The sequence below is a fragment of the Aotus nancymaae genome, unplaced genomic scaffold (genome assembly GCF_030222135.1).
Source record: "Aotus nancymaae isolate 86718 unplaced genomic scaffold, 86718_ANA_hifiasm-v0.15.2.pri h1tg000004l, whole genome shotgun sequence".
In the NCBI taxonomy this organism is placed as follows: Eukaryota; Metazoa; Chordata; class Mammalia; order Primates; family Aotidae; genus Aotus; species Aotus nancymaae.
Window position 1 is genome coordinate 2674723 of NW_026988415.1, and position 14811 is coordinate 2689533.

The following is a 14811-nucleotide window of genomic DNA, read 5'->3' on the forward strand; positions in this document are numbered from 1 at the left end:
TTATTACTGAGATGTTTAAATTGAATTTTTTTTTTTTTTACTCCATAGACATACTTTTTTTCCAAAGGGCAGGGTATGTGTATGTGTGCACAAAGAGGAGTGTATGTTTAATATGGTTTAGTGGCATCCTACGTAATAATGTAACAAATGTGGTGAAATTTTATGTCTGAGAATATGGAGAATTATTTTCAAGTGTCTTTGTTTTTGCCTTTCAAGGTCTCATAAAAGATTATCTGCAACACACATTTGCTTTGTGTAACTTCCCCCCCACATATCATTAGTTTTTGTCACATGTAGAAATTTAAAACCAGGAGCAAACATCTGTCAGACTAATTTTTCGCTTTTTCATAAGTGCAACTTTTTAATAAAAATTTACATCTAGATAAACAATCTTCAGATTTTTGAAACTTTAATAAGATTTTAAAAACATCATGACTTTGAACTGAAAAACATACACGTTTAGCACACAAATATTGTAATATGAATCAACTCCAACTCCATTTGAAAACATGTGAATCAAAGTACAGTTTTAGAAGTTAGTAATTCACATTTAAGCAAGTTAGCGCCTTGCTGAATTCAGCCTTTGTAAAAAAGAGACTTAGTGCATATTGTAATGGTACACTGTGGTTTTGTACCATTTGGTTGAGTTTTTCACTTTATTAAACAAGTTCTTGAAAGTTGATAGATAAAGGCTAACTTCCTATGACGTGAAATTTCCAATGGTAACAGTTACATTTTGTAACAGAACACTTTCTATAGATTTCTTTTCCTAGCTTAAAATTTTAAAAGCAATCATTTGTAAGGATTGCATCAACATCAATTTAGCAGAGGAAGATCAAACTTTATTGAAACTGCTTGCATACAAAATATATTGCACTATAACCAAACAAATGTCAACATAAAATCCAATCTGTTGTCGCTAATATGTACAGAGAATATTGCCCAAGAGCAGTTACATTACAAGGTCATTCTACCTTGGTTAATTATCTACAGTATTTTAAAACCAAACAGCTTACAGATGATGTGTGCAAGGTACCAATTTCTGTTTTCAAATACTATACATTCCCAGAATAAATAACTAGAAATCAACATTAATGTTTGGCAATACTTTTTAAAAGACTTTTTAATATTTGTGAAATCATGTGCAGTTTGTTGCCATTTTTATATGCTTGTTTGTATGCAAGGAAAAGTAACTGTAAAATGAAAATTCAAAGAAACAAACTCACAAAAGACATCAGAGGCAGAACTTCAGTTTTCACGGCTCTGTACAGATTCAGAGGTACCCCTACTCGGAGTTACTTTTTAAGAAAAATATAACATCTTAGAGTGAAGGTCCTTCACATACTTTTCCTCAATAAATTTCATTAAAAAAAAAAAAAGACTCCAAAAACAAAACAAAACCCCAACACATCAAAAAATAAAAGAAAAAAACATATTACTTGTTAACCAATTCTAGTCTTTTCCAATTCTGCTTATACATGAGACCTTATATTTCAAAAAGTTTACAAAACATTTAACCTGCTTCCAATGTTTCTTAGACAAAGTACCTCCTGTACTTCACAGAATTATTATGCATACATGGAAATGACCTTCCTATCTCTCCAAAATAAGCTTGAAATTAAAATATGAAAAACTTCACAAAACTTGGGGCAGACAAAATAAAAAAAAGCTCTAATTTAAAATTGGTCATCAGGCCAAAGAGCAGGCATACCCTACTAACTTTCGACCAGGAAGATTTGTTCCTAGCTGAAAACATTTTAGCCTCTCTCAAATGAAAAGATAGTTATTTCTTCTCCTGTCTATACAGAAAAATTACACATCTCTCTCAAAAACACTATCAAACTTCAGTGCAACAAAACAAAAACAAAAACAAGTCCTATTCTTTATACTGCCTAACCTGATGTTTATGTAAGGAAAAAAATATGGAAAGCATGCATTCTTCTATAAAGTACTAATGTTTGACAGGGTTTGCTACATCTTTAACATTTAGTGTTTCCAACTTATCTTCCCTGAACTCTGCATCCAAATATAATATTCCTACCTGCCAAGATATAAAAAAGGCACAGATCATACAACTTTTTTTGCTAATGAAAATGACAAATGTCACATCACACACATATCAGGGTCCACTAAAATACTGGAAAAGTGGACCAAAACATAAACTGACACAGGACATGAAATGACAGCATTTCATGAAGACTTCTATACGAGATTGAAAACAGAAGTCTAATATGATTACCATAAATGCTATATATTAAGAAAAACTGAGAATGTACTGGTGAATTATCACCCAATGCAGAAAAATGGTCCAAATTAACAAAGAATATCACTGCTCAGTACTTTAGAAAATAAAACTAAAATCTGCCCTGAAGTGCTAAGTAGATTTAAAAGCAATGTTTTAAATTTTAAGGTATCTTTTTGTGCAAATCTGAAAATTGTTGCTTATGGCCAATACCAAAAAATAAAAAATTCTCAGCAGAATTTGTGTTCATTTCATGCCCTGTGCCATCTTGCCTACTATTCGTCTTTGGCCTAACAAAGTTTTCTAATATGGAATAAGAATTACAGAAATGGTATAGGAAATATAACTTCAGAATTATGCAGTTTAGGGTACTCCATTCACGAGTGGTTGCTGACCATCCACGCTGTCTGGCTTTTCCTTCTTCTGGTTACGATCTTTACCCGTGCGCAGCCGATTACCTTCATTGGAGGTATTCTGTAATGTTTTAGTGTGGACACTCCTTTCATTATTGCAGTCAACTCTGATCTAAAACAAGTTATAGTTGTTATATATACAGACCATATCCTACTGTAATCTGTAATTGGCCTGAGAAGAAATTTAAACCTGAAGTATAAATTCCACATGTTAAAAAGAGAAATGGTGATGAGAACAGAAGTGCAAGAAATCAATGTAAGGTAGGATTCTTTATTTAGTTTATGATTTTAAAACACTCTTCTTCTTTAACTGGAACACACTGGTCATCTCACTGCATCCAAAGTTAGAGAAAAACTCACAATCCTATCATGTCGTCTTCTAAGTAGAATAAAACAGTGAGAAACAAACAGGTAAAATGAATTACTATTACTGACTACCAGAAGACATATATGCCTCTAACACTAGAGTTAAAATGAGTTATTCTCCAAAGATTGTGAAACTTAGGAAGAGAGAAAAAGTGTTTTCCTATTCTAGCATTACCACTCAAGTAACTCACTAACTAGACTTTAAAACTAGCTTTCTACCTATCACAGGTGTGATCAACTTTCTCTATACTTGATCATACAGTAGAAAAACACAAGCTTTGGTTTCTACTGGCTTGTATTTTACTAAGAAAATTCAGATGATACTACAACGTGAACTCTGAAGAATGGAACGGTATAAAGAAAACGGAATATAATAATTTGTGGAAGGACTGAAATCCTAGGAGAGTATAAAGATTAATGTAATTTTAAAAATAGTGTTTTAAGAGTTATAAAATATTTTAAGTGTCAATGCTGAACACAACACTGCTAATTCCAGAGGTACAAATGAAAGTTAACAGTGACAAATGGACCTAGAACAACTACAAATACTGATCTGCATCAAGCACAAATGCTAAAAACATCCCCAAATGGTTATAATTTCAAAATATCTTTAAGTAGCGGGTATGGGTATGTGTTTTAAATGTCTGGTTACCAAGGATTCAGTACTTTGATTTGTATCTATTTTCATACTTAACAGCGGTAACATCACCTTTTTTTATTCAGTATTCCATTTCATTTATAAATATAAATGTGCATCCTTTTAATCAATACAGTTAGACTGCCAAGTTCATCAAACATGTCAGTTTACGTGGAGAGTTACAAAACTGGTACATAAATATCGTATAGCTTTGTAAAGGACAGGTACCTACACTAATCTGCCAATCCATCTAGGTCCAAGGGATTTCTATGCTGGCCCCTAAGAACTCACCAATAGGCTGGGCATGGTGGCTCATGCCTGTAATCCCAGCACTTTGGGAGGCCGAGGCGGGTGGATCACGAGGTCAAGAGTTTGAGACCAGCCTAGCAAACATGGTGACACCCTGTCTCTACTAACTAAAAATACAAATATTAGCTGGGCTTGGTGGCACATGCCTGTAATCCCAGCTACTCGGGAGGCCGAGGCAGGAGAATCGCTTGAACCTGGGAGATGGAGATTGCAGTGAGCTGAGATCATGCCACTGCACTCTGGCCTGGCAACACAGCGAGACTTCGTCTCAAAAAAAAAAAAAAAGAACCCACCAATAGTTAACACTAACTTTGAGCTGCTATGAATTCCAAGAAATATTCCATCATAAACATTTTGTCTTAAAAAGTGTCTCTCACTAATCTTGGGTGATGGTCCCAAATGAATCCATAGTCAGGAAGGAACCCTAACTCCTTAAGAATTAAAACTCACAGAAAAAGTAGAAGACAACATACATTTGGAGAATCAGACACTAAAAAGTTTGATTATTTGGCCGTATGCTAGCTATGTGACTGTGGGAAAAGGACTGAAGCTTCAGTGCACTCACCTATGAAGTGGAATAATAAAACTACTTACCTCAGTGGATTAGTGTAAGATTAAATGAGATAAAACATACATAAAGCACTTAGCAAAGGTGCCTAGATGTGCCCAGGGGATAATTTCAAAATTACTTAATTGGTTTACTACTGGTGACAGCCAATTGAGTAGGGATCCTCAGTCTAGGTCCTGGCTGTAAATAAGCAGATGACTGACTGAGCATGGAGACTAGCTGACTATCATCAGCTCTGTCTGTCATAATTATTAGTTGTAAGACAGACATCTTCTTTTCCTTATTTTCTACTCAAAAAGAACACCCTATCCCTGTTAACTCAGAGGAGCAAAGACACACAGGGCTTACTGAGGTCTCTAAGTACATTCCAGGATGTTCCTTGTCTGGGGGATTGCAGGACCACCAATGTGGTATTAAAATCATAGTGTGGCTGTCAAGGTCTTTACAAATACTCAGACTGCATATTATCTAGAGAAATCCTCTTATTTGTATACTTGTTACAAAGGACTAAGATTGACCACAATTGTAATACTGAAGGTAAAATATTTCACATAAACCTAATTTGCAATCTTTAAATATGCTTTTAATAAAGTAAAAGAAACTCATACATTTCAAACTACCATATTCAAACAATTTAGATGAAAAGAGGCAGACAGGTTTTACCTGAAGGGATCCATCCGTTGTTCTTCCTTTAGCCTCTCTTGGATTACGTGGACGATTATCTGTTCGGGAGTGATCGTCGTTTCCTATGAAAATATTTTCAAAAGTTCAACAGTTACTGATTCTGAAATGCTTACTGGAAGTTCTTTATTCCCACATCCTCTATCTAAACCACCCATAGAATCTGAAATGCAATCAACAGTCCAGTGATTCCAGTTACATAATGGTTAATAATCTAGCCTGCTGCAAAGCAACAGAAAATATTTCACAGGTATTATAATTCTACATCTACAGGTCAATGTGAGTTAATGAAGGGATGCTGTTCAGACTTACAAAGATGCTGAATTAGTTATCAACATTTATTCATATATCTGTATGAACCATAAGGAAGGCTGCCTAATATTCTTTCTTTCTACAAAAGTGGAAGGCTGATCCTTTCTTATGGTGATCAGCACAAAACGAGAGATGGGATCTTGATAATACTTAATTGCATCAACAGAATTTTTTATGGAACTTCAAGACAGCTGTTACAATTCACCTTGATTTCTTAATGATGAAGATCTCCATACCTTTGAAGCCTCCTCCACGTCCTCTTCCTCCTTGTCCTCTTCCTCCCCCTCCACGCCGCCGTCCGTCTCCTCTGCGCAGGAAGCTCTCCCTCTCTTCCTCTGTTGGAGCTAATGACCAATCACTGAGTTCGTCTCTGTGGTCAGATTCTGTTTCAGAAGCATTTGATGCTTCAGAATTAGTTCCTATCGAGAGTTAAAAGTTATATACCATTGTCTGACTTAAAAAAAAAAAAAAAGAGGTTAACAGAAGCTTCCAGAGATGTTTCAGGGGTAATCCAATACTCTTCCCAATTTATAAGCCCACAAAGACTATTATCACTTTCCATTTTGTAAAACAAATAAACTCAAAATGAAGGGCTTTGCAATATTTGAGGTAATTTCGGTTATAAACATCTCATTCTCATTTTTAAAAAGGTATTTTATTAGCCATCTAAGTTCAAACCTTACTGAGCCACACCAATAAACAGCTGTGTTCCTTTAAACATCTATGCTCTCTGGAGGAAAAATTATCTACAACAGTTAAGTGTGATACCCTGATAAATAAAACCTCTATAAAGAGAGCTCCTTTTAGCAAGATTTGGCCCAGGACAGAGGGGAATGTATATATTTTGGCCATTTCTGAGAGGGTGGCAAAGGAGACCACAGTGGCAACTGCTTCGGGGAAGGGTCTCTTGTAAGGTAAGGAGCTGGATCTAGCCGAAGGTGGATATGCTTGCCTGATGTTTGGTCCACAACCTGCCCTCCCACTCCCATTGCAATAATTGATCGTTAATAAAGAATTACTGTAATAAACTCATTATGACTGAAGGGGTTAATGACTTAAGAGGACAGGAATGGAGAAAAAGAGCTCCACGGTGAGGCAGAAATTCATGAGTAAAAAGAACAGACTGCTGGGAGAGGGGTTAGGGGTTAGGTTCAAGGTTGGCCTTAGGAGTAAGTATCTCTCCCCAGCTCCAGAATATCAACTCTACTACCTCTCTCTCTTCCTCTGTTGGAGCTAATGACCAATTATAGCTTCACCATTATAGCTTCATTCCTGTGGATCTTGAAGGCTTTTCCATCTTAAAGAGTTCCTTTTTGAAATGCAAATATGCGTGAGATGGATTATATCTTATACCATCATTAGCAAGTTACAAAGTAGATACACAGTTGAGCAAGAAAGACAGTAGGCACTGGCAGGTGGGGACCGGGTTTACTGAAAGGTACTGGGAGAGAAGAAAGAAGCACGGACAGAAAAGCTGGGAAGGCAAAGAGAAACTTCGCCTACTTCTTGACTGTGCCTAGGGCTGACTTTGGCCATGCCACTCAAAATCACCTTATGAGCCACAAGATGCAGACCCCTGATTTACACAGTCCATCCAGCAAGTATGACCAGCACATACCTGACAAAAAAATGAGCTACAGTACACAAATGAAAAAAGTTTTGGCTATACAGTTATAAAATCAGGAGAGGCCTTAAGAAAGTCATCAACACACAAGGGCTTTGCAGATTTACCCCCAATCAGAACATGAACAGAACTTGCACCTACCCTGTGAACTCTGTTTATTATCCGGTTTTTACTCTATGTCTCTTGTAACACAATTTAACCCACTGTGAATTGGAAACCACGTAGTGACAAATTGTTATAACGGGGTTCTAATGAATATTAGAGATTAGCAGCTGTAAGTCTAGGAACAGATAAAGTTACTGAGTAAAATGCTTAGTTTGTACCTGAAGTATATCCAGGACCGCGTCTGCCGTGCCCCCTATTTCTGTAAGGTCTACTACCTCGACCCATTCCTTGACCATCATCAGTCACAAAGCCTTTTTCCTTATCTGTACGATTTGGTGGTGGTCTAGAACTAGCTCCAATCTGTCGCAACTGCTCATCAATTTGTAATCTCTCCAAACGCAACTGGTCTACTTCCTATTTAAAATATACAAGATAACAGTAAAAATAATTTGACATTTTACTTAATAAAGCCTTTCTCCTTTTCATCAGATAAAAATATACTGGAAATATTTCAATTTCAGCTCTAAATTTACAGTAAATACTGTTACATAGAATTATCAGGAAACTGATCTCCTTAAAAAGAAAATTACTACAGATAACAGATTATTGATGTCCAGAATTAAAGATACAACAAAAACACTCAGCATTAAAATTATACTGAATAAAATTTAAAGTTGTCTAATTTGGCACTATTATCCAATTATTCTACTGCTAAGGCACAGATATGCTCTTTTGGGGACTTCTTCATGATAGGATACTAAACAATGCTAAAATATATGAATACAGATAAATGACATTTAAGGTTCAACCAGCTAACCTTAAAAATCACACATCGTAAATAATCTTAATTAAAGGAGATTTGTCAGTTAATATCTAAATTTACAAAGCATTGAGTCTGGGCCATCTTTTGTTTTAAAAGAACATATACTAAATATAAGGAACAATTATTTTTCATGAACTGAAAATGCTGACTGTTCCTTATGAAGGGAAAACAAAACTATTTAATAGCTGACCAGACAGCTAGGTCTCACATCATGCCTTGAAAACTTCTGAAAGACTACAATTCTGCTACAACAAGTACGAGACACAGTATACATTCAGTTGATAAAAATATACACCTGGAGTCCACTGGGGTCCACTGACAGACCCTTAAACACAGTACTTCCAGTATGTTGGGCTCTGTTAAATCCAGGTGAAACCTCAGTTCTAACCACTGTCCTTCCAATCCACTCAGAAACATCTCGTTTACTGGCTACAGGGAATCAGATACATAACTATAGTAGCAGTAGGTGTCTCAGTTAAGCAGAGGTTATCACAGAGACTGTCTATATGAACAGTCAATGGAGAAATCCCTGTAAAACTAAGTTTCTAAAATCTTGATTGTGCAGCTTCTGGAAAAGAAAGGTCAGGTAAGGATTTGGGTTAGTTTCACCTGCGCTCTGCCGTAATTAGCAAGTTACACAGTTACACCAGAATCTGTTTTACATAGAATTTGAGCAAAGGAGAGACTGCAGCCGAGTGACTTCCTCCAAAGGTATGGTAATAGTTCATAGAATGGGGATATCTTGCAAAACAGAACAGTAGTCCAGGTTATCCCACTGGGGCAAAGCAGTCACCTTTTGGTGAGAGATGCCAGGCCCAAACAAGGGAAGTTCTGGTGATGCAAAGAATGGCAACAGGGCAGCTGCTGATAACCAAAGAAGATATTCTTGAGAATAAATCAAAGGATCTAAGAAAGAATATTAGTCAAAATAACAAGGGATTTGATACAATGCAATCATAACTCTCCAGGTCTTCAAAATGATTTAAGCTAAGAATATGAAGAAACACTAAAGATTACACATAAACATACTGTAAAAAAAAAAACATCAAAGAGGTATTCCTACCAATGTAAACCTTGCTGGATGAAACCTTCCCACTTTTAATTAACTGGCCACCATAAGAATGAATGACATGCCCAGTATCTCACTTTGTCTTCCTTTCATTCTTATTTATACACAAGCAGAAATCACTTTTTCTTTCTTTCAAGAAATCAGCAAAAAAATTCCTAATGCCATAAATAAGAGTTGATTGCTTTTAAAGACATTTAATACCAGTTACATTACCATTTTGATATGTATGGATACAAATAAAACATTATAAAAATGAAGTAGATCAGTTTCCATTTCATTAAATTATAGAACATTTTGGCCAAAAGGAATTTCAAGAAGCATCTAGTGTAGAGAAGTGACTTGCCTAAAGTCACAAAGCTAGTTCATTGGCTGAAGACTTATAAGCAAATTGCTGGATTGCCAATCCAGTGCTTTCTCCACTACACCCTGTAGCCTCCTGGATCCTATCTTCCAGTTTGAAATTTAAAGGAGGCATAACTGGCTAACTCTAAAATGACCATTTATGAGAAGATACAAACAGTTTGTATTTTGAAGAATAGCAAAGAGAGAAATAGAGAGGGTAAACATTTAAACAAAGGACTTCATGAAATGCTTACATTTCCTTGATAAATGACACAAAAGGAATAATAAAGGCAAGACTTACAGACACAAATTTCGGCCTGGAAAAACCAAAATACTAGAAAGGATCAAACTGATTAAAAGATTATGTACAGGACTGCCTAAATGGAGTGTAAGGGTTTAAGAGAAGAATAAGGGGAAGTATAAAATTTTACTGAGAACTGCTATATCGGTCCTTAAATTTGTAATGACTTCCATTTTTAGAAAAATTATAAGTTAAACAACATATTTTCTCTATTATCTTTGACAAGTCAGTGTTTTGCACAGGCTAGAATGAATCCTAACTGCTAAAAGATCTACTATAAAGTTTGTATATTTTAGTACAAAAGGATTAGAAGTTAAAGTTCTTTCTGTTCTCACCTTTAAATAGTTCAGGTGATAATCCAAAAGAACAGTGGCATTAGCGATGCTGTCCTTTGTTCCCACAAAAACAAATGGTACCATACCCTGAAAAAGAAATTGCAATGATGATCCTAAAAATTAATGATAGATTAAATCTGAAAAATGTAAATAATGACTAATTCCCTAGCATATGATCTGGTGAACAGTAGGTATACAAATATTTGCTGAAAATATAAATCAATATATGAAAACAAAAGTAGTTGATATACTACTTTACACATCTACTGTGAATAAGAACAGATCAATAGCAACCTCCTAAATGGATCAGATTATTATATTTTGAAGATTAGTATTCAGTAACAGTAAAATAAAAAAATGTATAATTTAAAACTACTGAAGCTTAACATCAGATGTATAGACAAAATGAACACTGTAAGATGCTCTAATTCATTTACTAAATGCTTTATCATGATCAAGGTCTTTTTTTTTTTTGAGATGGGGTCTTAGTGTGTCATCCAGGCTGGAGTGCAGTGGCACAATAACGGCTCCCTGCAGCCTCGACCTCCCCAGGCCCTAGGTGTTCCTCCCACCTCAGCCTCCTGAATAGCTGGGACTACAGATGCATGCCACCATACCCTGCTAATTTTTGTACTTTTTGTAGAGACGGGGTTTCGCCACATTGCCCAGGCTGGTCTCGAACTCCTGGGCTCAGGTGATCTGCCCGCCTTGGCCTCCCAAAGTGCTGGGATTACAGGCGTGAGCCACCACACCTGGCCAATCAAATTCTTTAAAAAAAAAAATCGAAATGAAATACCAGGGGTACAAAAGTAAAAAGTATATCATGTTTTGCTAACCAAGTAAATAGAGTACATATAAAATAAAAAAAAAAAATTATGATAAAAATGCACTAAGTAATCTGCGAGACAAAAAAATAGGTACACTGACAAGCATAAGGTTTAGCAAGCCCATACACATTTCAATAATATACTCTGAAAATTTTAAAAGGCTGAATCACAAGGAAAGTTTGAACTTCTCTCTACGGATACTACTTAAGAACAGATTTCTAAAAGGCATATGTATACATTATGAGACAAAAAAACTACCTCTTGTCACAAGTTATAGGGAAACCTAGACACAATTGTGCAAACGAATAACTGGCAATTACGACAGACATTCAAAGTTGAGAACAGTTCAATATTTTGCTGCTGAATAAATATAACGGTTACTGATATTAATAAGTGACTAATGAAAAGCATATTGTAGCTCTGATGTGGATTATAATTTTCTAGGCAAAATTAAAACGCATGAGAAGCCAAGAAACTGTCCTTTAAACAAAGAATCACTCTTTCATAAAGAGCATGCATCTGGTAGGTGTTACTACCGCTGGGCCGCTCTTGCTTGCTTGCATTCAGTATATAGCATCTTAAAGGCATGTGGGGGCTGGAATAGGTTTTTCTTTTTCTCGCCACATGAATGTGGATATCGGTGGAGAATAAAACTGAACAATTAGGAAATACTGCTTGCAAACTGACCTTCATTCAGTAGTCAAAGCACTGACTTTGAGTAGCAACAACCACCCGAAGAATCAGTGTCACTGAAAATCCATGGGCTTCATATGGATTTTTTTTGCATCAAATATATGAATTATGGAAATAATATCAGCCTATGAATCAGATTTTTTTCCCAAAAGCATTATTTTTGGGTGTTGGGTTTTTCTCCAACAAGCTTTATTTGTCACAAAGCCTTTAACCATATTATTTCCCAAAATGCCAGGTGATGGAATGAATGCTACACCCTTCCCTCTGGGTCAAACATCACCAAAATAAGCTTTAAAATCCTATGTAATAGATTTAGTTAGATTAACTTTGGAGCAAATTATTTACAAATATATTTTCCTGCAACAATCTAAATTGTCGGAGTACCCCAAGGACCACTCTAATTTAAGCACTTCACTAGTAGACCTGAATAGTAAATTAAAATGAAGAAAGGCAAGAATGGAATGGTGGCCTTCAATACAGATACCAGAAAAAGCTTACTCCTTGTTCTGGAATAAGAACTGGGCTGCCCAGCAACAAGGCATATCCAATCCACTTGCCATTATAGTCCTCTTTGTAAAATGGTATCTTTGGTTTTAATACATGAGTCCACAACATCTTTTCCATAAATAGTTCTCATGGGCTCTCTCTGCCCTCAAGGAACTTACAATATGGTTGAGGAGATCAACAAGTAAACATCTATGTTTAAGCACTATGCTGGGGTGAGCACATTGCAAAAAAAAAAAGGGGAAGGCCCTTGAACCAGTCAGGAAGGTAGGGATCTTTGGCAAGTACACAAGGAAAGTTTTATAAGGAGTAAGGACAAAATGAGGTGGCAAGTGGAGCAGAAAAAGCGCTCCAGACAGAGTAAAACTGTATGTATGTCTAGAAGCAACATAAGCATGAGAATGTTCAGAGAACTCAAAGTACTTCAGTATGGCTCAAGCTTTTCTAGAGTCCAAGGGAGAAGACAATTTAAGATATTAGACAAGTAACTGGCCCTACAAGTGGCGTGAAGGTGTTTAAGCTTTAACTCCAGGGCAATGAATCCACATACCCACAAACACTCCTCCTTCCAGTTCCTAATCCTGATGATCATTTGTAACCTTTCTTAACAAGGGGAATAAACATTAAAAAACTGAAAGTGTATTTCTCAAGGAATGTTTTCCTACCTGCCAAGCCTTGAGTTCAGGTTTCTGGGATTCCCCTGCTACAATTGATGAAACCACTAACACCTAAAGCAGTATAAGGAATGCAAGGGATGTCATTAACTGTAACAAATGATACACAGAAGCCTGAACACAGGACTTTCACTGCAGGACTTTTAAATCCATTTCTAAATAGGTTAGTTCAAATAGAGAAAATTAGTTTCTAAAATATGGTTTTAAGTAGTAACTACTGCATCCAACAGCAAGTATATTTAGAGCTACGATACCTGAAAAATTTAAAGAGAGAAGGCATGGAAAGAGGAGAGTCCAATCTCAAAAGAAAAATGTGACTACTAAATGCAACCCCATTATTTTATGTTTACAGCATAAGATTTGTCACTGTGAATAAATTGAAAAGTATGTATCACATTGGTTTGTAGTTATCTCATAAGCTGGCAATGAGATTTGAAAAATATAGAACATAAGTAGCCTACAAGTCTAACCAGAGAAAACACCCAAAACACCAACTGTGACATCTGAGACAAATTATTTTTAGTGTAATTCAAAGTGACAAGTAATTCTTACCCTCTGAACTTTTGTACTGTTAGGTTGAGAAAAATGGGTGTTGTTTTCCTTTATATCTAAATGTTTTTTTTCTTCCGGGGCATTAGGTCCAACCCTTGAATTATTGGAAGAAAGGGAATTTGGTGGTATAATTTCCTTGGTACAAAACAGAAAACACAAAAGAGAAAAAAAAAATCAATTTTAAGACTTTATTTAGCTCTATTAATGTATCAATCATTATATTGTTAAAAATGTAAGTTATTATAAACAGTTTTGGTATATAAAATTATAGAATACAAACTATATGGTAAAAAAAAAAAACCCAAAGGATTTAACTTTAGCAAAACAAAAAACAAACAAAAAAAGGATTTAACTTTAGCTAAGAGAATCTTTCACAAAAGCAAGCTAGACAATATGTGAAAATTATGGCACTTTGAGGAGATAGTATCTTAGACAAGAGTACTATTGCACAGAAGAGTGCATCCTCACCTCTCTACCCCATGCAAATACCTTAAAAGTTGCTACAAAAAGCACATATTTTTGAAGATAAAAGGGTTATAGAATTTAAAGCTATGAAGGATGGGGAAGAGATATTAAGCACAGAAAATAGGCCGGGCGCGGTGGCTCACGCCTGTAATCCTAGCACTTTGGGAGGCCAAGGTGGGTGGATCACCTGAGGTCAGGAGTTCAAGACCAGCCTGGCCATCATGGTGAAACCCCATCTTTAAAAAAAAAAAAAAAAAAAAGCACAGAAAATAATTTAAAGCACACAGAATAAACACACATACTACAAAATCCCCAAACTAAAAAAGTGAAAAGATGAAAGCCAGAAAACCTAACCTGTGTTCCAATTTTGCCTTTGTCAGCAACATTAACATTTAAAAAGTGCTTTACAAAGCACTTTCATATATATTATTAAATGGTCATTAACACTCGACCCAGTGATGTATGTTTCATATTTAAAAATTTATAACCACTCCTTTTAAAAATTAGGAAAAAAAGACTAAAATAAAGTGACTAATCCAAACTCACAGCATTAGAGGACAGAGAGTGGCCATTATCTATAACTCTAACATTAATTACAGCAGGCATGCTTGGTAATCAGAATATTTGCATTCACTTTATGTACATATTAGAGGTCTTTAATGTATCACATAAAAAATTTTATTTTTATTAGACAAACCACAAAATATCTGCACTGTAACATACCTCTTCTTGAGGAACATTTTTCTCATTTTCAGCCTCAATCCTCACCCTCACAACTCCTGACTTGTCCACAATCTCTTGAATCAGTTTTCCATTTTTTCCTATCACTTTGCCTAAGAAATAAACAATCATGTTTGGTTTTAAAAACACATACGTCAAAGCAGTAAGCACAGCCCTACTGTAAATAAACTATTACATTCATATAGATATTTTTATGTGTATGTATATGCATGTATGTATTGAATTGTA

At 35.5% G+C, this 14811-nt stretch overlaps 1 protein-coding gene across 11 annotated transcripts in view; it reads right to left on the minus strand.

Moving 5' to 3' along the window:
- Nucleotides 1–333: 333 nt before the first annotated feature.
- FMR1 (fragile X messenger ribonucleoprotein 1) overlaps nucleotides 334–14811 on the minus strand; it is a 37849-nt gene continuing 23371 nt past the window's right edge. For 2 of the 11 annotated variants that reach the window (XM_021667844.2, XM_021667854.2), the window contains exons 12-19: nucleotides 14566–14675; nucleotides 13378–13512; nucleotides 12817–12879; nucleotides 10128–10214; nucleotides 7476–7671; nucleotides 5765–5947; nucleotides 5199–5281; nucleotides 334–2767 (exon numbers count right to left, since the gene is read on the minus strand). In XM_021667844.2, the coding sequence (XP_021523519.1) occupies nucleotides 2606–2767; nucleotides 5199–5281; nucleotides 5765–5947; nucleotides 7476–7671; nucleotides 10128–10214; nucleotides 12817–12879; nucleotides 13378–13512; nucleotides 14566–14675 (1019 nt within the window). In that variant the 3' untranslated portion in view covers nucleotides 334–2605. The remainder of the gene's footprint in view (nucleotides 2768–5198; nucleotides 5282–5764; nucleotides 5948–7475; nucleotides 7672–10127; nucleotides 10215–12816; nucleotides 12880–13377; nucleotides 13513–14565; nucleotides 14676–14811) is intronic. The other 9 variants (XM_021667851.2, XM_021667849.2, XM_021667848.2 and 6 more) reach the window with 9 other exon arrangements.